Genomic DNA, 25802 nt, shown 5'->3' on the forward strand with positions numbered 1-25802 from the left:
CAGTAACTCACATTTACATGTATTTCTATGCAGCACGGCCCTGTTATTTTCAAATATTGTACTATGAGCAATCATTATTTTTCAAATAATCATCGACCACTGTCTTTTGACAGACTACCCACGGCGAGTGTTGGTCCTGATTGGCCCGAAAACATCTACGTCACTTTCCAGTTCTATCGATTTCCACCAGTCACATCCCAGCAGCTCCGGCTCCTGACCAGTGACAAGGTTCATCACAAAGCTGGTGATCCACTTCCCTGCATCCTGGCCTCCATCAACAAAGACGGCACTGTTAACACCGGTAAGGATTCACCACTGAAAAAAAATACCAGTGTTTCTTTCCTCACTGAAATGGATATTCATATTTATTGGGGTATATGATTGAGAATTTAACTGAAGTCATACTTTTTGGTGTAATCATGTCCATGTAGGAGGGCGGTAAAATACATTTATTAATACACTAACATATTGTATGTTTTGGTACTTGCCCTCACTGGTGTGTAAATCTTCACCACTGATTACAACCATGTGTTAGAGCTGTATATCTGTTCTACATCCTGCATCCAAGCTGGGCTGTGATTTATTTTAATACTCTCCAGGTTAACATTTCACAATCACATCCTACAAACTGCGGGCTCGTTCCATGATGCTCCATGATGTTGTCTGATGCCGAGGCACTTCTCTTTCAATCAGCCGAACAGGCGCTGATTGATGTCGAGTCTATTCATGTAGCAACTAATGAAATGGAAGAGATATTACAGCTTCTGACAGAGCGTGATATTGAACACACAAACACCCCCCCCCCCTCTCTCCCCCTCCACTATCTCACCACCCACCCCACCTTATTCCTACGCCTACCCACATTCTCCCCAGGCACACACACTCCAGTCTAACTCTTGTCAATATTTCTCTGTCTGTCTCCGCATCTGTCTCGGTCTATATGATCCAGTGTGTACTTCCTCAAAGCCCTCATACATCAAGACAGATCCTTCCACATATTCCATGGCTGGGTGCCTTTCCACCTATTTACAAACAGCTGCTGAACGACTAAAGCTTCCCTTTCTAATTCAAAGATTAAACACTGAGGTTATCATGTAACACTTTATTCACAGCTTGTCTAGTCACTTGTCAAAATCTGACTCGTGCGTCATCGCAGCTTTACTTCATGAACCACAAAAAAGTTCCATATTGTACAAATAGGTACAAATACATTACCATTTCCTTAATGTTAGTGTACTTTGCTGTGAAACTGCATCTCAGAGAGACTCTAAACCAAATTGAGTTTCAGTTTCATTAATTAAATATATAAAACTACATACACAGCCTGAACAAACACGGTAAAAACTGGGGGTTCTTTGTATCTGATTTTATTGGAGCTATGGCAACTTTGTTTAATGTTTAATGTACTGCAGTGTTAATGGAGCAACAGTTATAAAACCAAAGTAAAAAAGGATAAATAATCTTACTTTTGACATTTACATAATCTTACCTTTGACATTTAAAGTGAGTAAAAAACAAATCAAATTAAATTTTGAAGTCAACATCAATAAAACACAAGTTTGTTTAATTCAGTAAACTCAGGGACTTTTATTGCTGCAGCCTTATTTTTGGTTTGTTATGACTACTACTTTATTACAGCTGGTGTTAGCTAATGTGTGACAACTTTATATATATATATATATATATATATATATATATATATATATATATATATATATATATATATATATGCTGTATAACTGACATAACTTTGCTGCCTATATGACGGTTCTTTGCTCGCACTACTGTCACCTTTCAGCATGTCAAAAATGAACACATAAAACAAGAGGAAACACATTTTATCTCATGCATATTTGCTCAGGCATATTTGCTGCTTCCTGTTTGTAGTCTCATTCAACTCGTTTTTAGGCAGATCACATAATGGTCATGTCTCGGAAACAACTGACTCAAGACAAAGTAGAAAATTCAAGGGACATTCGATGTTTCACTTGTAGCACCAGAGTTTTCATTCAGTAAATGTTTTTCAGTCTTGTTTGAAAGCTCCCTAAATCAAAATCTTCTATATCAACAATGGAAGAAATTACTGGGTGAGACATATTTTGTCTTTAGTGTTAGTGGATTGTTGGTGGGAGAGCTAAGAGCTGACTGAATCCTGGACTGAATGGAAGTGTTGCTCCATGTCTGCCAGGTGGGTAAGTGAGCCATTGGTTGCCAGCACCATCAACATAACAACTGTTTAAGGGGATACTATGCCAGTGTTATGTTTCCAGCTTGGTTTGTTCTGCCACAAACATAATTCTGCCTCAAGGTTCCACAGTCTCAGCAAAAAGATTTAAAGCTTGCGATTTTGTAACTGGCAGAATTTTCCTTTTATTATAATAATAATAATAATCAATAGTTGTAGCTACAATACAGACCTTCAGAGCAGTAATAGTTCAGTGACATTTTGAAATTGTGTGTATGATTGGCTCAACTCCAGTCAGTAGTTTGAGGGTAATGATTTTGATTTTGCCACTACAGTGCAAATTATCAATATAATAGAAATTCATTGGTAAAATGTAAAGCACTGAGTTGATTGTTTTTTTTTTTTTTTTATTTGTTTTCCATTCTTTATGACTCTTCATACCGTGAGACAATATTATCTGCTTCTGCCTTATTTCTGAGATGAGCTGTTGGCCTTGTTTTCAGTGTGGCCTTTTACAAAATTAGCATGAGCAGTCGTGTTTTGCTTTGTGGTGTCCTCCACTTCTTTTTCAGTCTTGTCATGTGTCTGCGAAAATGACTGCAGATCCCTGTCCAACCCAATGAGCTTCAACCACACACTGTACATGCAGAATCACTGACACTTACTTTGATAAGAGGATGTTTGACTTCAACTATTGTGACAATCAGCCTCTTTATGGTGTCCCTACCTGGAGGTCATATCTTGGATGGAATTGACTCCGATTACCAAAGGTCACTATACACCCACGCACATCTTTTTCTTGCCTCTAAGCTGAATGGGAAACTACACACTCAAATTCAGAGAGAAACCTCTATCCCAAAGAGTTGGGACTTTGGGAGGTGAGGTCTTGTGGTTATTCGCCAGGTCAGCCTTACGTCATCCAGATTAGGCTCTCATCACCATGCCACTTTCTGGGGCAAAAAAAAAAAATCCAGCATACTGCATAGATGGCAACGGTGAACCGAAGGAAAACTGGTTTAAATAATAATGCCATGCTGAAGAGTTGTTTTGTATTTAGTTGCACCAACAATAAATGAAAAAACGCTGATGTCCGATTTGTTCCAATAAAAACGATCCCTATAGAAGGGCTTTGTGGCGCAAGCTATACAAAGGAAAGACAACGGGATGCTGTGGGTTATAATGTAGCTCGGTCGATTGTCAGAACACAGTGCTATTGTTAGCTAGCGCACTATTTGTAGAGCAGGACTGAAAAGTGAACTTTTTCACCAGTAATTTGGTCACGTGGAGACTAAGTAAGGTAAAAATAGATGTCTGCGAAGGACACCTCTGACCGCTGAGGTGGGTTATAATAGTTTGGGTCTGTCCAGCTATTTGGCATGAAAGTCTATGGCGAGTGTCACCTGTTTTCCCCCAAAAAGGGGCGAGGATGTGCTGCAAGCCAAAGCTCCTGGATGTGGAGGTCTCATATGTGTTGGGTGTCAGGGGACAGGGGCAAACTGACCGACTGCTGATCAGTGTGGTGCAAACGGAAACACGTACAGCTTGTCGTCAGAGCCTTGAGAAACTTCTTCCTCACTCCCCCTTTCCCCCGCTGGAAAGACAGAAAACCTGGCTCTGTGTGTGTGTGTGTGTGTGTGTGTGTGTGTGTGTGTGTGTGTGTGTGTGTGTGTGTGTGTGTGTGTGTGTGTGTGTGTGTGTGTGTGTGTGTGCGTGCCTGTTGGGGAAGTGTCAGTACACAGAATCAAATTTTGTTGGCATACACTGTACCTGCTAAACATTATGTTGGCATTGTCACTGCCAGCTTGGTGGGATGTTGGCATTAGCGTTTAGCTCAAAGCAATGATTTAGCTGTTTTCATCAATTCTCGTATTCAGAATCTCCCAGCATGATATGTGGTGATGATGTTAATGAGTCTTTGAATTTGTATTTGAATTAGCAGATGTAGTACATCAAGCCGTGTTGTTGTGCACTTTAGGACCTCGACTTTTTTGTTCTCAAGTTATCAACATTTTGATTCAAATTTATAGTAAGTTGTACTCAGTTGACAGCATTGCATTATTGTATACAAACTACCAATCCTGTTATAATAATACAGTGACAGATTTACAATATTATACTTATATCGATTAGAGGACTCGGTTTAATTCCACTTTTTTAATAATTATTTGTATCAATATATTTGACTCATTAAACACACTCTTTATTGACTAGAGTTTAAGTGCTCTATACAGCTGAGAATGATCCAAGAATTTTGTAAGATAAATGATCGACAGACTGGTGTGGGTTTCCGTTGCATGCGTGTGCGTGTGTTTGTGCGTGCGTGTTTGTTACAGCAGAAACAGACTGGTTTAGAGAGAATATGGAATTTGACTTTGAGCTTCAAAGCTGCTGCATTTATTGAGCTTTGTGATTCAGTGTCCTGCTGTGGGGAAGTTTCCCCGGAGCCCAATGAGTTCCTCAATCCGGCCGTCGTGCCATCAAGTTAGTTTTACAGGTACCCTTGATCAGGTTGTATATAAATAATACAGTCATCTACTGTATTCAGACTGAACCCCGTTGTAGGTTAGGTAGTTACTTTATTAATCCCCGAGGGGAATTTTTTTCGCTACAGCAGCATACAGAAGCAATAAGATAATAATCTACTGTAGCTACAAAAGACACGCGGAACCTGATCAAACCTCAGAATATTTTCTGGTATTAGATCTGTTTCACTGGCAGGTATTCATTTCTCAACATGGAAATTGACAAATGTCAAATTTCAAAACCTTCTGTCAACAACAGCATTTGCAGATTTCTCCGTGCACTGATCAACGAATGGGTTGAGCTAACATTGTTAAGTTGGGCTCCCAGTCATGCCCTTTCAAATTCCATAATAATTCCCACCAAAGTAAGAAAAACAGTAAGTTTCTCCCACTTATTTTATGATATATACACCATGCGGCAATCAGCTCCTTGACTTTAATTTTCTATTACCTACTGTGGCACAGAACACTCAAAGACTGAGAGAGAAATGAGGCACAGTTTGGTGCCCCCATTTACCTGAATGAAGTCGGCACAGAGATTGAAGTGTTCTGTCTATACAGCTGATTTTGCTCAGGCAATACCATTTTCACAATTATTTGCAGGCAATTAAAATGGTTAAACTGTAGGTAAGAAAAATTAAAGGAGTTCAAAATAAAATAAATGAAATTTAGTTTCTGTTTGATGATTTGTGTTCAGGGTCCTAGACAGGAGAGAAATTGACATTAAAGACAACAGGAGGACAAACTGAAGGAAAATCTGAGCTGCAAATGGTAACAACAAATCAATATATGAACTGTTATTTTTAGCAGTTATCTATCAGTGATAAGAATGATCCTTAATGAGCTCCACACAGCCAGAGTCCACCCACATTGTTTTTATTTGCTTCTTGGTTAGAAGTCTTCTCAAGACCACATGCTTAATTGGCATGTCTGTGACTTTCTAGTTGTTTATTTTTCATTTGTTAAGGTGAATCCAGATTAAAGCAAAGCCAATTTGCACTTCAAAAAATGCACCAAATAAAAAGGCTATAACAAGCTAGCAACGTATGCAGCTGAGATGTGTGTGTGTAGTGTTTATATGTTGGGTTTGCATGGCAGCTCATTGTCAAAACTTACCTTGAACTCCGATGTTATTTTCCTCTCTTTCTTGACTCTGTACCTTTTACAACTGGAGTAATAAAACATCTGCATGAGCATGAACTTTACTCTCAACTTAAAGAAAATTAAATTGTTTGACTCAAGTATGCAACTTTCCCTCAGTTTGTCCTGCGGAGAGCAAGATTGATTATAAATGCACTAGATTTGCCCCTAAGTTTCACTGTGTCAGTCTGACCATACTGTTTGGACAACTGTCAGTTTTAATCTGTTATTCTAGATGTATCCCAAACCGTTCCTAAAGATCCCCCTTTGCCACAAACACACTACACTGCAAGGTTCCAATAAACATTCAAATTAAAATGTGTGAATGTGAAAAATGATTTAGTCACAATAGGGATTGACCATGTTCTGACAACTAGGTCGAAAACATTCAGGTAGAAGGTTTTCAGCTGCTGCTAACTGTTGCTGGTTGCAGTTCCGCAATCGCTAATTCATGTCAGCTCTATAATGACGACAGATCAAAACCCTACTTGTCTGTTGTCGAGTTTGTGTGCCTCTTTAAGCTGGTATTTGTTCTCAGCCTAAGATCAGTATTTTATTATCGAAGTAAGAATATTTAGTCAGAAACACTTGTATTTTTAGTTGTTGCCTAAATAGCCAGATCTTTGAATACTACCTCACTTTTGTTTTTACGAAAATAATATTCAGGTAATGACTACGTACAAACTTTTTCAACACACTGTGAGCACACACGTTGTCATGTTGGAGAACTCAAGTGCCACTGTGCCACAGTTCAGGTTGGTCACACCAAATGTTTTCCCTGTGAGAAAATCACAGTTGAACTCGATGTTGACAGTCTGACCCTGGGGGATGAATCCGTGGTGCACGACATTGGACCCTTTGAAACACGAATGTCACTCAAAACACCTCGCCCGGCTCATTGCTTGATTGCTACAGGCTTCCTGAAGCATTTTAAGGGTCACGGTTGCCAATTTCCCAAGTTTGATACCTACCTCTACTCATTTCCATGGAGACCAGTCATCACAGAGATGTGTGTAACTCAAGTGCTGAAGTTAATCCAATGAAATGTGGAACTCTTTCTCACAGAAGTTATAGCTTCCCCTGCTACATGTAGGTCGCAGTGCTGCGCTCCATTAACTCGCAAAACAGGAACAGTCTCTAAGCTTTTTTTTTATCCACCCTTATATATGTTAATGACATTGCTTTACAACTGTTTCTTACAACAACATATCCTCCAAATTAAAGAGCAAAATACAGTTAATTGTTTGTACCTGCCTTTCGGAACAACACATACAATTGTTTTCAAATTAGATGCCACTATTGGTAGGACAACATTGTGCCTTCCAAAAATCATGAAGGTTTGGTTAAATATAGACACAAAAATGACTTGATTAGGTATTTGGGGGTTCGTGTTACATAACGGATTCACAAGGGTACCTTAATCTCTTTGATTATAATAATAACAGTCTCTTTTGGAAAAGTCCAATGTTTCTTTGACCACCCTTCCACTCTAAACTGTCCACTGCAGACTTTGTACCTCTAAAATAACAGCACTTTAATTCCTTCTTTGCCCACAACAAGACAGGAGGATTCCTACTGGCACTTTGTCACATACACATGACCATAATTTGTGATTTGGCATTTGCTGTAATATATCACACATTATCAATGCCAATGTATAGGCAGATTGCTTTAGGTAATGTAACATATTACAAAATAAATATCAAATTTAATAAGTTGCATCATATCCTTTTATTTTTCAGTGAGATCTTTTTGTTGTCTTCTTTTTAACAAAATGCCAATTTCCCACAGATATATTGGTAAATGTGTCCTCGGTGTACCACAATACTTTGGGGTTGCGTCAGTCTCTCCATCCATCAGTAAACTCTGTGCATCCTCACTGTTTTCTTTGCCTGTAGCCTTCACAGTGTTGTTGATCCCCAGCAGGATATTTCAGCCTGCTCAGCCTGCTGTGTACACACCAAGCTGGCCATCCAGGTTAGGGGGGAGTCTGCTGGGTGCCGCTCCTCGTCCGCAGACCTAGCTGCACACACGCAACCCCGCACAACCCTTGGGCCAGATCTGTCAGCTCTCCTCCCCGCTTCTGAGCACAAACACACACAGCACATCTTGTCTCACTCTCCCGCTCTCCCTCTGCGCTCTCATCACCACCCGTCCACAGCACACAAGCCCAGAGCATGCTGGGAGAATTAATGGTCCAAGTGGAGAGAGTTGGCGGGTGGTTGGGGAGAGGGGAGGAGGAGGAGGAGGCGGTGAAGGAGCCTGGTTAGGTTAGGTTTAAAGGGAAAAGAGTTCTGAAGAAGCACAGAAACATCAAGAGTGCTTTGGTCTTTGTCTTCCATCCTGATCCTTCTTAACTTTTTCTTGAATACTGTCAAACAAACCCGTAATGGCCTTTAGGTACAAATCGTCTAACATTGCCACTGTTGCCTCCTCTATATGAAACAGAGATTCCCCTTGTCAGTATGTTTTTGTTCTTTTTAGTTTTAATATCATGTCAGATAACTAATCAGAGAAAACGTCCCCTGGGTGGAAACATTCTCTGACACATTCACCGTATCCTACCTCAGTTCATTTTAAGGAGCAGCAACTGACCGAAATTCATTTAACTTTGCCTCCTTTGAAGAGTTGTACTGTCTCTTGATGGGCTGAATATTGTTTCAACGGTTTTTCCATCTTGATAAGAAGGTAAGAGTTTTCTAGATGTCCAAAAACATTAAGGTCAAAGGTCCACTCACTAGCTTTCTACAAGACAACATCAGCTGTCTGTGAACACCAGTCCAACAGCGAAGTAACTGAAGTAAGAAGTAAGAAATATCAATTTCACCTGATTTCCATTCATGAATGGTGACAATGAGATACTCCAGAAGATTATTATGGGCCCATTGAGATGTTTTGGAAATTGACATCTACATTTGCAGGACAACTGGACCAACTTCTTCTGGTAATGAAAAGCATGTGATCTGATCTAAAGTTTCAGAAAAAGCTCACGAATGGACGTCATGGACCTTATTGTTTCTTTGGACGTTTTCACACCTGAAAGTCTGGACCAAGATCCAAAACCAAAGTCCAAAACCAAGTTTAATGTTTTTCTAACATTTGATCCTGTTAATTTTAATTTCACATTGCAATTTTCACACTAAAGAACTTTGCATGACTTCTCTACGTCCTGTCGTCCTCATGTACTGTATGTGGGCTGCGTCTTTACATTAATTCTGAAATTGGTGTGTCGTCAATACGACTGGTGACCGTTTCTGTTTGAATAGAGAAAAAAAAAAAAAATGAACAGATTCAGTTTGTTTCCGCTATACTATTATTTTTCCATCTTTAATTTTAGCACTTTGTTCCGGTCAGAAAATAAGTTATATGTTTCCTCATTTTGATTTAGTTCTTGAAGTTGACCTTTCAGTTTTTATGGGACCAAATTTCAATTAATGACTTTGCTTCTTCATCCCCTGTGCTACTGCAGCTCAGTTTGACTTCTCTTCTGTTTCTTTTTAGAAGAGCCTTAGATTAAGGCTGCCATTCATCTAATAAATTATTCAAAAGGAATCCGCTTTTAAAGGTAAATCAGCTGAGGTCAGATTCAGTGAAGTCCTGTGCAGCGTCAGCTTTACTTAAAGGTATTTGTCTTCAACCAACACCCCCTGGCAGCCTGGGGACAGACTCTGTCTGCATGCATGCATCATGGGAATACTGATGTGCACGAAAGAAAGTTTTCCCTCATTTCACGTGTGGACAGTCGAAGGGGCTTCCTGGTCTCTTTAACACATCAGGATTGTCACCAATGGTTATCATTACGATACCTCTATCCGCCCAGCTGCTTCTCCACACACTCAACTTATGGGAATATAAACAGTGTGGGGGCTTTGACACAGACTTGGAGGGATGCTGTGGGGGAGAACTCTGAGTTCACACTCAACACCTTTTAATACACACAGGCAGCACCATTAACAAACCGCTGCAGGTTGACTTTGGGCGACATGTCACTGTGCACTGTACACACCCACCAGCTGAGTGAGATCACTGATGGGGTCAGTTTCATTTAAATGGCTTGAACTAAGAGGATGAGTCAGATATCAAGTCAATGCACCGCAGAGCCGTCATCAGAAAATCACAGGGGTTCTCATTATACATTCTATGACTGAATCTGTGCTTTTACTTTCAACTGATTTAATCAAAGTGAAACAGCTCATGTTCTTTTCTCCATGTGACCTTGCAGGAGTGGACAAAATAACAAACAAGTACTACATATTTAATGAGATTTTTGGTTGCATATGATCCTCAAACTAGCATCAAAACTCAAACTGTGTGTTCAGTATTTTCTCTGAAAAGAAATCCTTTTGTTTCTCCCTGATGAAGAGCGAAATGTACTCCTCTTAAGTGTCAATTGTGTATGTGCTGATTAAACCACAACTTTATCCCACTGCTCATGGAATCACTCGAGCTTTTTTGGCAGTGTGTTGGCACCATTATCATCTTGAATTACGGGAACCCTCGGGTGCTTCTGATTTTGTGAAATAGCTTCATACTCCACAGCGTTGTACTCTCATGCTGTGCAGCCATCAGTCCTAATGACTCCCAGTGGATGGCCACTACATCAGTTTAGATCTGTCCACATGGTTGACAGCTGATCACAGATATTATGGTTCATCCTCCAAATTTAAACCCATCTGGGTGGAGAGAAGGACTTTTTTCTCAGATTGTGCATGCTTACATGTTTTGTTTTCTGCAGGAGACATTCATTTTGAGACTTTTATTCCCAAGTATGGGTCAAACTAAATGTCTCAGACAGCTCTGTTGACATCCTAGTCTGAGTTTGTTGTTGTTGCCCTAAACAATCCCAATCAGTCCTGTTGACATCATTTTCAGTTCAAGAGCTGATTTAAACCCATCTGGGTGGAGAAAAGGACTTTTTTCTCAGATTGTGCATGCTTACATGTTTTGTTTTCTGCAGTCAAAATGAATGCAGGAGACATTCATTTTGAGAAGAAGAGCTGAAAATGATGTCACTTAAGCCGCAGAAGTGAATAATACGAGCAGTTAACGAACAATCAAAGAAATATGTCCTGAATATAGTCTTTATATCTGTTTGTTGCCATGTTTGTGGCATTTCTCTGTCTTTTATATTGGATTTGGCAACAGAGATGATGTTCACCTTCTTAATCCTTCAAAGCTCTGAGTGATTGGTTGTTTTTCCAGCTGGAGGACGTCAATAGCCGTCATTTACCACATTAAAGCATTTATTTTGAACCAACACTGAATCAACTGGACGTGCAGGCAGAGTTCAGCAGCCACACTAGGACATAGGCAAAGTAATAACACAGTTTAATGCCATGCCTCTGATTGGTAGTTGATGTCAGTAACACTGCAAAATACACCAAAATAAAGGAAAACAAACATTTAGCTAGACAATGCGGCTATAACAATACAAAATTAGAATATCTTAAAGTTTAATCAGCAAGTGCATTCAACGGGTTTATTTGGCCTCAAGTATAAACACAATGCATTCAGGTGTGAAACACTGTGTAAACATAATTGTTTTTTTTCTTTAAAAAAAGAAACCTCTACAAGATACTGTTGACTAATTTATTAAATTGATATTCAGGATTTTTTTTTTTTTAAATTTACAGAATTATACAGTATACATTGAGGTCCATGAATATTTGTTTTCCAGGTGTTTGGATGACAGTGTAGGATTCATTATTGTCTTTACATACAGTCCCTTTTTCTAACCAGTCTCCTCTCTCCTTGTTTAGGCTCTCCAGGTCTGCAGCTGCAGTTCAGAGTAGATGACAGTTTCCTGAGGTCGGGAGAGAAGCGCTGGTTCCTTCGCTACTTGGCCCTCCACACCATGCACATCGACATCTGGGACAGCGACTCGTTGCTCCTCATAGGTTCTACTGCCATCGAGCTCAAGGTAAAAGACTGAGACGGATGCAGTCGACCTAATTACTTTTCAATAGGAAGAAATGTGATTATTAACACAAACTCTTAACTTGTAAACCCACCTGACGTTTTCCAGAACTTTCAGAGTTAATCATCGACAGTAGAAAAAAAACACACTCTGTTTACACATGCGTCATCGATTCATGACACACCTTCATCACAATGTGCCACATCTGTCATGGATTCATGCACGTTTGCGGGTTGTTTTAACACATCTAACACAGAAAACTGATGATGATAATAGAATGTCATCGCGCTGTATTTTGGACACAAAAAATACATTTCATGATAGCTGTTATAAAGTGATCACTTTTACTTGAAATATACAGAAACAGTGGCATTATGTCCAAAAAAAATCTGTAAAAATATTAATAATTATTATGCACAGTGTGGCTCAGGCTGTTTTACACAAACCCAATAATATCTAGTGTTGCTCCTGTACTGTGTGTCCAAAGATTTGACCAACACAACATTTCTTCTCCTTTTAGCCTCGAAATAAAAAGGAAACAGATTAAAGACTTTTTAATTTTGGTCTTTTCAACTCTCCTGCTAACCTCCAAGTGTAATTGATTTGTCTGAAACGTTGTGTAATTTGTAAAACATTTAATATGAAGGAATTAAGGAAGTAGTTTACAACTGGGCAGAGCTGTATTGAACATGCAAACTCCCAACGGGTCCTAAGCCATCGATGTATGCATACATTTGGTTTGTTTACTCGTCTGTCTTGTGTCGTCATTTCCCTACGATGTCTAGACCAGTATATTTGTGTTTACGTGCAGGTAAATGTCCTTTTTTCACACTCACACATTCTGCATCCCCAGTACATGTTGCGTCAGAGTAAACCAGCAGTACAGGCCCTTCATGAGGTGGAGGTACTGACCACTGATTACGTGGGAGAGGACACCTTACTGGCGAGCACGGATATGGGTCGACGCTCAGCCTCCAGTCCCATGAAGGTTCACACCATAGTCAGAGGCCGGCTCCACATACGCACAGGCAACATAGGCAAGTACTGAATTGTTGAAGTTTTACTTCGTATCCTATGTTTTGACATGACCATGACCGACACCACTGTAAAATATCCACTGATTCAATTCTATATACCAATGGAATCGAATGAAAAGGCTGAGGGCGGAGATATACTTGCTTTAAATGACGTGCTCGTGTGCGCACGATGGCTGCCTCGTTAATCCTGCGTCTGTTTGGAGCGTTGGTTGTGGACGTCCTCAGAAATTAACGCAACACGTGTGCAAGATGCAATATACACATGACCAGTGAGAGGGGGTTGTAGCGGCAGTACGGAGATGTGACAGGATCACGGACCTGCAAAACTAAATGGAAACAGGTCCGTAAGTTTTGTCGTGGACAGCGAAATGCTGAAAATACGGAGTACCAGTGTTTTATCTCCTGGTGATTTAGTAATCAGCAAAGTAGTGATCCCCTCGATTGTCGCCATATTTATTGTTTACACCAGGAAAGTCAGGATGTGTTCATGGTATCCTTGTCATCAGTCAGTCATGATTGTTAATGGATGTACAGTGTGTGGGAGGCCTTTGATATTGTGTACTGACATCCAGTACTTGGGGCACATGGAGTGATGATAAGATGCTCTATGGGCATAGCCTGGCTCCGCCCACGTTTTACTCACAGCTTCAGTGTCGCTGTGATTTTAATCTGCAAACCCTGTTCGCATTAATTTTTGCCGAGCCACCCTGAAGGGTTGAACAATCAGCGACCAGTGGGAGTGGCAAGGTGAGAGGAAGTTCAAATCAAGAGTTTGTTTTGAAATGTATTTCCATCAATGCCGGCGGCGGTTAAGCGAGATGAAGTGATTCGAACAGTTGTAGCAAAGTGTCTGCAAAGTCTACAGTGGTCATTTACTGACATGGCATTGCACTCTGCTCACATTAGGGGCGGGTCTTTGTTGTTTACAGCTTGGTGAGTTTTAGACCTCTGCAGCTCATCCAGAATGCAGCAGCTCGACTGGTCTTTAACCTCCCGAAATTCACTCACACGACTCCGCTCCTCCGCTCCTCCGCTCCCTTCACTGGTTACCAGTAGCCGCCCGCATCCGTTTCAAAACATTGGTACTTGCGTACCGTGCTGCGAACAGATCGGGTCCAGTGTACATCCAGGACATGGTCCAACCTTACATCCCAGCCCGCTCCCTCCGCTCTGCTTCTACCAATCAGCTTGTTGCTCCTCACTGAGCTAAACACTACAAAATCACGGCTGTTTGCTGTCCTGGCTCCTAAATGGTGGAATGAGCTCTCCACCAACATCAGGACAGCAGAAACTCTGAACATCTTCCGCCGCAAACTAAAAACACACCTCTTCAGACTTTACCTTGAACAGTAGAACTTTAGTAGCACTTAAAATGACACTTACTGATAGAACTTTGTAGTTTGGCTTCCTTGAAGAAATTGTATTTCCTTGATTCCTGTTGTTCTCGGTTTTGTACCCTCATGGTTGAAATGCATTTATTGTAAGTCGCTTTGGATAAAAGCGTCAGCTAAATGAAATGTAATGTAATGTAGAGCACACACAGGTCATATGGTGGTCAAAGCTGACTGCTCCAAAAGTTTGAAAATTAACCAGACGTCTTTGCCCATTACGATTCAACGCCTGGAAACAATCCCCAACGGAGTGTATCCATTCATGCAGTGAATTTGTGTCTGGTGATACCAGGCGAGTAGAGTTAAAGCGCTGGAAAGAATTCATTGGATTTGCCAGATAGTTGTATTTGTACTGCTGTTTGCTCTCACTCCTATGACACACTCGTAAAGACTCAACCTCGTATTGCTTCCATTGGGACACAGAGGAGGGCTGAGTGAGTGAATGCACAGGATCAAATGCAAATGCAAAAAGCTCGGTAGTTTCCCTCTGAAAACATGAAGGTGTCTGTGAGCAAAGCCAGGAAAACAAGAAGTTGTGTTTGCTTTAGCTTTTGAAAGAAAATCCATCACCAAAATCTTCTTTTACAGCTGAAATATTTATGAGCGTTTTACATTCAGGTCATATTCCATTTGGAGCCTTAGATTATGAAGTAATGTTGTCTGTTTACTTTCACTGATGTGTAGATTTGGGGAATGACAGTGATTCCCCAGGACTGCTGCTGCCGCTGAAAGTTCCCCTTTTCAACAGCAGTGAACGGAGGTGTGCAGACTTGCAAAGCAAACACTGCGCCAGAGCAAGAAACTATCTTGATGTGATAGTTCCACTCCGTCTAGCAACTGAGCACCTTTCCCCTTCCCTTGCACTCATCCAATTTGGGCCTGGCGTGCCCCCGCTGTGAGATGGCAGCTGATGATAGCCCGCTTGCCATTAATCAACTGTTGAAACGATCCTCCCTCTCATAAACAATGCATCCTTCTCCAGGCTTTAGAAAGTCTTCGGAGTGCCATTGTCGCGGCTAAATATGCCGGCACTTTCTCATAGCGCTTATCACTCAAAGCAGGTTGAGAGCGGAGTGGGTTATTGGTGTGCTTGGGGATGGAGAGGGGGGCGAGGGGTGTGTGTGTGTCTGGCATGTAAATTCCAATCAAGGCTCAGATATCCATCAGGCGCCCCGGCCGGCAGTCAGAATCAATTTGGGGAGGGAGTAGTCGCAAGCGCTTTTCTTTGTTTCTGCTTCCATCTGTCGCTGCCATTCTCACACTCTCACTCCTCTCTTCGCTCTTTATCACTGTCTTCCTGTTTACTCCTATTCATCCATTCACCTCTTCTATCACACACTCTCTCTCGCATCCTCTATCTGGCTGCTCGGCTTCTTCTTTCACCTCTTCTGTATCCGCAGTGTTTCTCTTTCTCAGCGTCTATGATCAGGTCGTAATGAATCAGCGCTGTTATTGGGTGGGTTTTAAAGGAAGCGGAGATTTGATGGAAAGGATACACACATAAAGAGACACACACGCACACATGCGAGCATGCATGCATATCAAATCACTCGCACATGCCAAGAAGACGTGCGCTCATGCGTACACAGACTTATAGACAGGCAGGTGTAACAGAGCGTGGACAGGTGGTGTGATGAGGTGGGATGGCAGAAATGAGAGGCGGACAGGTAGAATGTATCACCGCTATCATGTGAGAATCCTGTAACTCACATATTTTTGTGATTTGCAAGTTCAGTAGAAGGATTACATGGATTGGGAAATTCTCCTCCCTTTAAATCCTCCCTGGATGGACTGGAGAAGCCACACAAGCCAAGCTGAGAGACAGGCTGTATTTCTGTGTTGACACCGTGCAGATGCAGCTCCCGGATTTCAGCTCGAGAGGTGAAGGGAGGTTGCTTGAAAACGGTCGATGATGCATAGTGCCAAAGAAAGGAAGAAGTGCGTGGCAGGAAAAGGAGCAGTAAATCAGCACCATCGAGTGACAATGTTGAGCAGTTTGATGTGTACCGTAAATCTTTGAATATTTTCCTCGGCATTTAGTTATTTCAACTGTGGACAGAGTTTTTCATTACTTCTTATATTATATTTATTGATAATGCTCTTTTTTCTGATGTTTTAATTTGTTCTTAATGCAACTTGATATTATTATGTATCCAAAACTTCCTCCACACTTACTGTTGTTTTGATTAATTTAGCTTAGGTTACTTTCCCACAGCACTACTAATCTACTGCTCTCAGCTTTTCCTCTGACAAAAAAAAATAAATCCTGTTTTCATTCACCATTTGTAGTTTATTACTATTGTGTCCTATTCAATTTTGTTATATTTATTGCTCTAAAGCTATTGTCAGTGCCACTCAACCCTTCTTTTGAAAGTGTTTCAAAAGAAGTTACAGGACAGAATGTCACCCTGTGTTGCTGTTAGGCTTTTATTTTGATACAGCTACAGGAAGTGATGAGTTTCATTGCGAGGACCTTCACAGTACTCAGAAAAATAATCTAATAAAACTAATTGAACTCAACTAGGACAGGCAGCAACCCACCCATTGGTTTATTTTTAGGTCTCGCATCTGGCATTTTGGCGGTCGCCATCCTGGTTTTACAGAGGCCAGAAGTGACCATATTTGGATGAGCTCAGGAGGAGGGAAAGGTGGCTCTGAAGCCCATCTATACCGGAGACCAGTCAAATCAGTCATCAGAAATCAGTTAAACCAGCACACCCCAAACATACCTCTCTTTGATGCCTAATATTTTTATTAATTATGAAATGATTATGTGAACCACCAGAACGCTGATCACAAGGAGTAAATTTAGCTTATGACAACATAATGGCATGAACAAAAACGACTGACTCTAATGGAGCCTGCCCCTAGTGGCACTCAGTGGTATTGCTCTTAATGGCACTTCTGCATTGGCTTCAATTTCCAGACCCGGACACATTGTCCATAAATACAGTCTATGATGAGGACAAAGAGAAACTCGGAGCAGCAGAGAGGTGGAAATTATGTGACTGTTCTTTTGTATTGATGAAATTACTGCTGTGGAAAGTGACATTGTTCTGCATTTAAATGTGAGCCCCAGTGTTACCTCAATAAAGAATAATTAAAAGATTTTAGTTATATAACCAGGTTGCCTCCCCCCCAATGTCATTATAATTCACAAGCATTGCAGTCCTGACTACATGCTGTTCTTTCTCTTTTCTAATTTTATGTGTTTCAATCATGCGTGCTATTAATCATGTCTTTACTTCGCCCCTTTGGGAATTCATCAGAATGAGGCTTTATTGAACAAAAGTGAGTGGCAGACTGTCATTTCAACTCAAAAAGAGTGAAACACCAAATGATATCCTTTTTAATTATCACAAGGTGGGATTGACAAGTAATTAATTAAATGGTAATGATATACGCTGTCAGGCCTATTCAATCATTCTATAAAGCAGCTTTTATTAATAGTGTCGTGAAGGACAAAAGCAAGTGGCTTCGTTGAATAAGAGAGAGTTGTGAAATTGTGACGGCAGCATCAGGGGTTTGGTTTGCAGCAATATCTAAAGTGTTGAGGAAGAACAACTGTGCTCTCACTCAGAACACTGTAGGAGCAGATGAGGAGCGTTTAAACCATGACGACCGCCTGCTCGTCCCATGAAACGGATTGACTGGTGAATCCAGAGGAAAACTACAATGTTTTATTGATTTCATCGGCTAAACCCACAATAAACTCTGAGGGGAGCGAGGAGATGAGGCAGGGGAACACAATGCATTAAAGGAAGGTTTTTAACTCTAATGCAGTTGTGTAACAGCTCAACATTTTGAAGCTGATGCTAATCTGCCGAGTCAAAGCAGACTCATTATTATGTGTGAACAACTTGATCCCAACGATAGAGAATAGATAACAATGAACAATTCTTGTAATCAAGTATGTTATTATGATTTAAAGCCCAGACATTTTTCCAAAGACTGATACTTTGAACTGAGTGATGGCTTGTTAACAGTGATTCATATATTTTGTCTATCTTAAACAAACCGGGAAAAATAGATAGATAGATATAGATAACAGATGTAAAGATAGTAAAGGATGGATGAAATTAAAAGGAAATAATGTGAGAGGAAAAGAAAATTCTTGAAGTTGATAGTGCCTTTAGTGGGATTTGAAATGTTCTCACTTGCCCTAAAAATGACGGATTTGCATGCTTTTATTTATAGTTTGTCTTCTGTACGTCTCCGTTACCACTTCTTAGCTTTTTCTCTCAGCAGTGGGACTGGAGGATAGTGATGTTGCACTCGGTCTGTTCAATCCTTTGATTTAGAGTTAGTTTCATTTTGCTGACAATTACTGGCCTTAATGACATAAAATTTGACGGGCGTATTCATGGTCCCAATAGGATAATTCTCAATGATATTGGAGTAAAGCCTCAGCTATTTGCCAAGCTCCTCCATTAGGTCAGATAAGACCAGATTTGCATGGTCACAATCAAAGTAGTAGTTTTTTCAAAACATTTTGCGCTGCCCTCCAGTAACTATTTTTGTTTGTTTGCTGTTCGGTGCTGGACAAGTAACCTGTTAAGGGGCCATCAGTACCTAAAAAACATTGCCTGCCTCTGCTGGAAACACGGTTGATGATAGAAGAGGCTGCGAGGCAAATAACCGAAACAACAAGCTAAAACAGGCTGAAAAGCTTCTGCAGCTGGAGTGTCAGATCATAGATTTATTGTTATCATTAAAAGTTTTGATTCAGGCAACATTACTGCAACAAACTGGTGCTTATTATGGCTGAAAATAACATATGTTATTGTGAGTACTCCCAAATTAGTTTATTTGAGCCCAGCAGTAGTTTATATAATAGTTTTTGAACAACCAACTCTATCTTTCCCACATATTGTTTGAGTTCTGCTTCATAAAAAGGTAACACATACAGCATTGCCAAAAAAATAGGACAGTAAGCACTTTTAAAATCCAATTTGGAAACATGTTGGTAATATTTGCCAACAGTAAAAAGGCCCATATGTGACAGAAGGGAAAGCCTATTAATATAAAATAATTTTGCTGACTGAGTCGTGGCTATATCCTTTTCTCTCTAACTCTCACTTTCTCTCGCTGTCCCTTTTTCCACTCTCCGCACACACACACACTCTCTCAGGCACATCACACACAAACTCACACACACAAACAGAGAGCATGTATCTGCTTCAGCACAGTGGAGAAGACAGATTAGAACCTTCTCCAGACCTCACAGTGCTCCTCATCTGCAGCCGCCTGATAAGCCCTGGAGAGACGGACTGTTGCAGCGGCAGAGAGTGGAGAATTCTGCCTGAAGCAGTCACAAGTGGAACAAAATATCAGTGAAATTTACCTGACAATTAGCTTAGCTATATGTGACTTCCCTAAGGGGAACAAACACACTTCTGTACGTCTCACTCATTAAAAGCTCTTGCTGCTGGCGCATTGAGGTGGAGCTTTATCAGCCTTGCTTTTAGCCTTTGAGGTGAGAGAGAATCTGCTTATTCTGAAAGGTCAGTGGCCTGGAACGGGGAGGCAGAAGGAATCGAATATTGCAGACTACTTTGAAACCCCCTTGGTGCCTGCTCCCATTTGTTCTGGGGGCCAGTAAATCAGTGGTTTGTTGTGGCCTTAACCTCAAGAACTGCAGCTGAGCAAAGAGGGCGGGCAGGTGGGGTAGTGCCGAGAAGGGTTATTGTCATGCAACAGCCAGAGACAGTCGATAAATTTGATAGAGTTCAGCCCCCTGGCACTTCGTTCACAATTACTCTCATCCACAGACAATGCTGAGCAGCAAACACTGTGCTGGGCTTTATTTTTTGCAACAACAACCTTGGAGTATTAGCTTACATTTCAGGGATGACATTCCTCTGATCTGTCTTAACATTCTGCCTGTTTCATGCAGCAGTCAGGGACGTATTATATGACAGAGAGCAAGATATCCACGTCAACCTGGATAAGCACTAGAGTAGGTATTATCTGATGAGCCTAATGATGATGCTAGTGATAGCCAATTCATTAAGATGATTGAATGATTAAATCAGAGGTTCTTAATTGGGTTCACCATCAGTCCATTTGTTTTTTTAATAGGCACATAGCACTGGGTGTTCATCTTGTCACATCCTTGAAGGCTTGTTGTATAATTCTATCCATCAACAAAACATTCCTCGACACTAAAGATGGCCAACAGAGAGGTCCATAATGAGGTGTTGGGAATGAGATCTTCATGGCTTTGTTATTGATTTAAAGTGTATATATGCGACGGCAGAAATAACATGTTCACAGTCATATTTTGGAAATATATTTCCAGCAAATACATTCCACTGAGTGGTGTGGCTGGGCCCGGGTGATGGATGATGAAGGGAATGCTTTGGGACGGCGGACACCTCACCCATTAATCTGCAGAACCGCGCCGTCCCTGTCTGTTTGCATGGCAACACCAGCTCCCCATTACTCATTTAGCTGCTGCCCCATTATCAGTTTGTTGATGAAGGAGTTTGCCTCTAAAAGATTTGGAGGGTGCTTTTGGTTCCTTCGTCTGCAACTCCTACAAGCTAACTGGGGTGTCAGTTCTGGGCAGTGAAGCCACTTAATTGCTGCACTCACCATATTTCATATGAAAGCAATCATGCATGAGGTGTCCCTCAGCCTCTCAGAGAAAACTAAAACTTATTATGTTACAATTAAGTACCTCATTTGGGTATGTTGGGATTCCAAGTGATTGGAGTAATGGGAGCATTGTGTCAAAGAGCACTATAGCTCAGCTGTTGTAAAATGTATGCAACTGATTCCATGTGGCGGCCTTACCTGTAAATTACTCAAAACAAGTATTTTGACCTGTGGTATTTAAAAACGCTCTTACGAAGATGGTACATGGCTGCAGGCTAGATTCTGAGCAATAATCTGTCACACTTCCATAACCAGGCGTTTTGTGTGTGAAGCACTGTTCAAAGGTGTAAACAAGCCTTTCCCACAGCAACGAGGCTGCAGGGGCTCTACACAGGATGAATTAATCTTAGGAGGAACTGCTATATTGACCATTATTCACTGTCTCAGTACAAGAGTACCCTGAAGTGCTTACTTATCCACTTGTCTTTAAAAAAAAAAAAAAAAAGAGAGGAAAATTATGATTTCGCCATACAAGAAGAGAAAGTGGAGACAAATAAGGTTGAATGCTGAAACGAGACTTGTTATCAAGAGTCAGGTTTGGCCGCTCACAAAGCCACTGCAGTGACACGACTAATTAAAAAATCAAATTGTTTTTTAAAAGAGGAATTTGTAAATATGTGGTCACCCACACCTCCAGAAGCGCTGGTAGCCAGTTGCAGGTGCTGTGTAAAAAGCTTTTGTGCTGTGTTTGTGACAGGCACCACGCTATTCATCAATCAGCATGACTCATCACGTTGCCAGCTTTTTGTGTCCAGGCTTCACTGGCAATTTCAGGCTAATTAACCGCTGTAGGCTTGTCTCCATCTATTGATCCTGCCTCGAGGGGTCTTCACCAGAGTTGGACTGTGTTCCATTTGGCGCTGTCTACAATGAAAATGTGTTGCTGTTTCACATGTGACTTCAAAGAGAACTTTGGCCAAAACCGTGTTTTGTTGTTGTTGTTGTTGTTGTTGTTTTTTTTTTTTGTTTTTTTTGGGGGGGGGTTAGCAAATCGACCTAGGTTTGGCTTCTAACTTCAAGATGTGGCAAACACCCTCGTCTGAAGCTACTGCTGGAGTTTCACAGATTTGGTTCATACAAAGATAATAGTGCTTCTATAACTCTGTTGTGATCCTGATACAGTGGTACGCTCATAATGGGTGATCAAAGAAGAAGAAAGACGTTGTTACTCATTCTGCTGCTGCTGCAGAGTTTGCCTCCTGGCTGCGTTTTCTTGCAGTCAGAAACTTCTTTACATATTCATACATTCTTCATTGGAGAAAAACAGGGAAACGTCGTCATCAAACCAAAGCGCCTGCAATCAAACTTGGGTAAGATCCAGTTGTGGAACCTCAGTGGATCTCCTCCTGCTGGTGTGAAACATCATGTTTCAAATTATCGTGGCATTTTTTGTTTTTTGTTTTTATCCTCAAAAATTAACATGATAATGGAGAAGACCTTACAAGCAAAAACTAAAAATGATGAAAATAGCTTTTTTAATATAATGAAAAGAACACAAAATAGTATTTCCCAAATTATTATGCAGGATGCTGTTTAAAAACATCTAATTGCCAATCCATGAGGTTTGCTGCATCAAACTATTATTACATGAGCCCTTCTTGTATGTGTAGTTCTGCCTGTATTCATTTTGAAGATACCAGTAAAGCGTCTCAGAGCTTTTCGGTACACTTCTGGCCACCCTCATAGATTTTGCTGATCATTCCCTCATTGTTTTGCTGTTGTTTTTTGCAGCATGGTATGGTGCATTTTCCTGCATGGGAAAAATATATATTCTGGCAAGACTATTATTTTGATACCATGGCAGGAACTCTACAAATCTTGTCATTTTGACACCCCCAAGGACCCTAAAGGGACCTACCATCTCATTTCCCAATATTTCAGGCCACATCATTACCTCCCTCCTTCCTGGCTGATGTCACAGGCTTGTTTGGAGCAATATAACATTTCACCACCATCCAGAATTCCTTCTGTCTGCACCATCCAGCGCAGCGTGGCATCTATTGGTGAATAACAGAGCTTGAATATGAGTCTATATGTGAGTCCACTGTAAATGTTTCTCTTTGTGAGCTTTGGTTTCGGGTTGGCTCAGCTTTATGCACTGCTGCCAGTCTCTGAAGGATCCTGCATCAAGAGACTGATGGGACTCCACAGGCAGTATCACTTTCAAGTACTTTTTCTGCTGCTCTACAATGACTTTTTATAGCTGCCTATTAGTACTTATAATTTGTCTTATTTTTACCTTCTTTAGCTCTTAGAACCTTTGTGTCCAAATTCCTACCCCTCCTTCTCGGTTGAAGTCCATCACAGAGATGCTGCACCTGTGAAATTGCACGACCTGAGCTTTCCAACAATATCAGCGTGGTAGAGAAGGTCGACTTTAAAGTTGCATCAATCTCCATCTCCACTCCCATTTCTCTTGATTGAATGACGCACAAAGTCCCGATCGCTTTCTAACGTTCCGTATATCAAAATAAACTGCAGACCTTACCCTTTCTGATGATACTCTTTGTTTCTTTGTATGACAAAGTTTTATACTAATCCCCTTTTGAAATCACATTGGATAGCCTAGAAGGTCCTGAATAAAACAAGATATAGCATTAGGTTAGCCACTATAATGACCAAGATAAGAGCTTAAAAGCGAAGGTAGTGAAAATACCCTGACAGTGGCCGACAGTTCAGAGGGTTATAAGCCTTTATTTGTCTGTGCTCTGAATCACACACTTCTTTACACAGTTATTATTTTCAGAATAATTTGGAACACAGTGAGTGACTAAAGTAATACCTTTTCTTAAGAAGAATCTGCAGTCTGTTAAATAACTGAATAAATGGGTGTGTTAGTTTGAGTTCATGTATTATTGAAGTTCTATGAGTTTGTTTTCATGTAAATATTGTTTAGTCCGATTCAAAGTACCAAACTTAAAACTGTATTTGTCTCCTATAGGGTGCTCAGTAGACAATAGCCGGAGGAGGGCAGCAAACGTGATGCCGTCTCATTCTCACATCATCACACCTCGTGAAGTCACCAGCGGCTTCAGAGGAGGACGACTGTCCTCCAGAAGCATCTTCCAACTCAACGGTGGGTGCTTTTATCCGCAGTAAACTGAATCTGTTTGTGCTTATGTTTTATTAAGTAACTTTACTTTCATGAACTGTGCACTTCGTGTTTTTCTCCACTCCCCTTTCAGTGTATGCCTCGGCACATATATGTGTGGTTTCTGTGCCACACAGTAATTGGTGTCCTTCATTTGGGAGGCGACCATGCGCCTGCCTTGATCAACTCAACCAGATCCATTTCACATTCTGCCTGTTGGCTGCACCACTGAACCACTCAATTTTCAACTTAATTGAGCTTGCAGAAGCATCTCTGGTGGCTAGCCACAGTCCTGTTTGTGTGTGTGTGTGTGTGTGTGTGTGTGTGTGTGTGTGTGTGTGTGTGTGTGTGTGTGTGTGTGTGTGTGTGTGTGTGAGTGTGCGGGTGTGCGTGCATGCACAGTCCAAGCACGCTGGGGAAACCAATTTTTTCCTCAATTAGACAAGCCATCACCAGTCAACTGGTGTGCAATTCCTAAATTTGTCATCCAGTGTGGACTATGATTGAAACACAAACACACACACACAGTAAGAGGTATAAGATAAGAAACAGATGAAAAACAAGCAGATAATTGCATAGAATAATATAAAGTAGGTCTGACAGGTCGAGAATTACATCAAAGACCTCTGAAATGCTGCGTGATTTCACACACATTAGTCCTGAGCACTCCACGTTCTAATACCCTGTTTAACAGTTATGTGGAAGCACAAGGAAGCAAACATGTAGTCTGTAAAACCTATTTACAAATTAATTCACGGATACGTTCGCCCTACATGTCTTCCACAAACTGTTGCAATCGTTTATTCACCGCTTTTGTTGCTTGTCGCTTTTGCTCTGTTTCTTACCTGTCACCCCCCCCCCCCACACACACACACACACACCACCACCACCACCACCACCACCACCACCACCAGCAGCTCTCCACTAGTCATGTCTCTCTTGCACACTGAACTCTTTCCTCTCTCCACGCCACCTTCCCACGCCGCTTAAACTCGCTATACAATGCGCCTAATTGCTTTCACTGGAGTCCAGTCACAACAGTAAGCCTCACTGAACAGAGCTACTCTCTGTGTGTGTGTGTGTGTGTGTGTGTGTGTGTGTGTGTGTGTTCGCTCTCCTGTCCCACTTCTGCCTGCTTGTGGCTCTGAAGGCAGCAGTGTAGTCAGACACTATCAGGTTAGGCAGCTGGCAGTTGATCCAATGCCTCTTTGATAATGAGACTTGGGAAAAATGTCCAGGGATGAAGAGTACTGGAAGAAGACGACAGAGAGGGAAGTGAATATCAAAGATTATATGTGTAGGCACAACATTTTGATATTCACTTCTGTGGGTAAGTGATCTCAGTGTTGTATGACCTAAAATTATTGATAATAATAATAATAATAATAATAATAATAATAATAATAACGAATGCAATAAAAAATATTTGTATATGTATTTATTTTCTGGGTGTGTCTGATCTGTTTATTCTGTTAAATTACAGTATTGCTAGTTAAAGGCCATGTATGTTACACTTCTCAGGTGTTTTATTTGCAATCTTAATATCCAAAATAAAATATTTTTGTATCTTTAAATGTAAAAAAAAACATGTCAATGTCGTTTAAAATGTTTGCTGAAGCTTATCTCTGGAGCTCTACCAAGAACAGGCTTTTTTTGTGTCTGTGTCTTTAAACGACATTGATATCAAAGACCTTCTCCTCTGATTGTCTGACTTTTTTCTGAGTGATGCACATCCAGTCTAAGCACAGGTTTCCTTTGGTCCTGTAGCCTGCTAGCTCTGCGATGGAATGATCAGGATTTTGTGACCTCACAAACTTACAGAATCCAAAAAGTTGCTGAACTCTGTGCATTTCTTTGTG

General features: G+C 40.9%; 1 protein-coding gene across 6 annotated transcripts in view; it reads left to right on the forward strand.

The window, feature by feature from the left end:
* nphp4 (nephronophthisis 4) overlaps nucleotides 1–25802 on the forward strand; it is a 182050-nt gene that overhangs the window by 127055 nt on the left and 29193 nt on the right. For all 6 annotated transcript variants that reach the window (XM_069140665.1, XM_069140668.1, XM_069140666.1 and 3 more), the window contains 4 exons: nucleotides 114–301; nucleotides 11607–11767; nucleotides 12618–12801; nucleotides 23794–23928. In XM_069140665.1, coding sequence (XP_068996766.1) covers nucleotides 114–301; nucleotides 11607–11767; nucleotides 12618–12801; nucleotides 23794–23928 — 668 coding nt within the window. The remainder of the gene's footprint in view (nucleotides 1–113; nucleotides 302–11606; nucleotides 11768–12617; nucleotides 12802–23793; nucleotides 23929–25802) is intronic.

The sequence above is a fragment of the Embiotoca jacksoni genome, unplaced genomic scaffold (assembly GCF_022577435.1).
Source record: "Embiotoca jacksoni isolate LCO1_2020_lvr unplaced genomic scaffold, fEmbJac1.0.p SCAF_9, whole genome shotgun sequence".
Classification (NCBI taxonomy): domain Eukaryota; kingdom Metazoa; phylum Chordata; class Actinopteri; family Embiotocidae; genus Embiotoca; species Embiotoca jacksoni.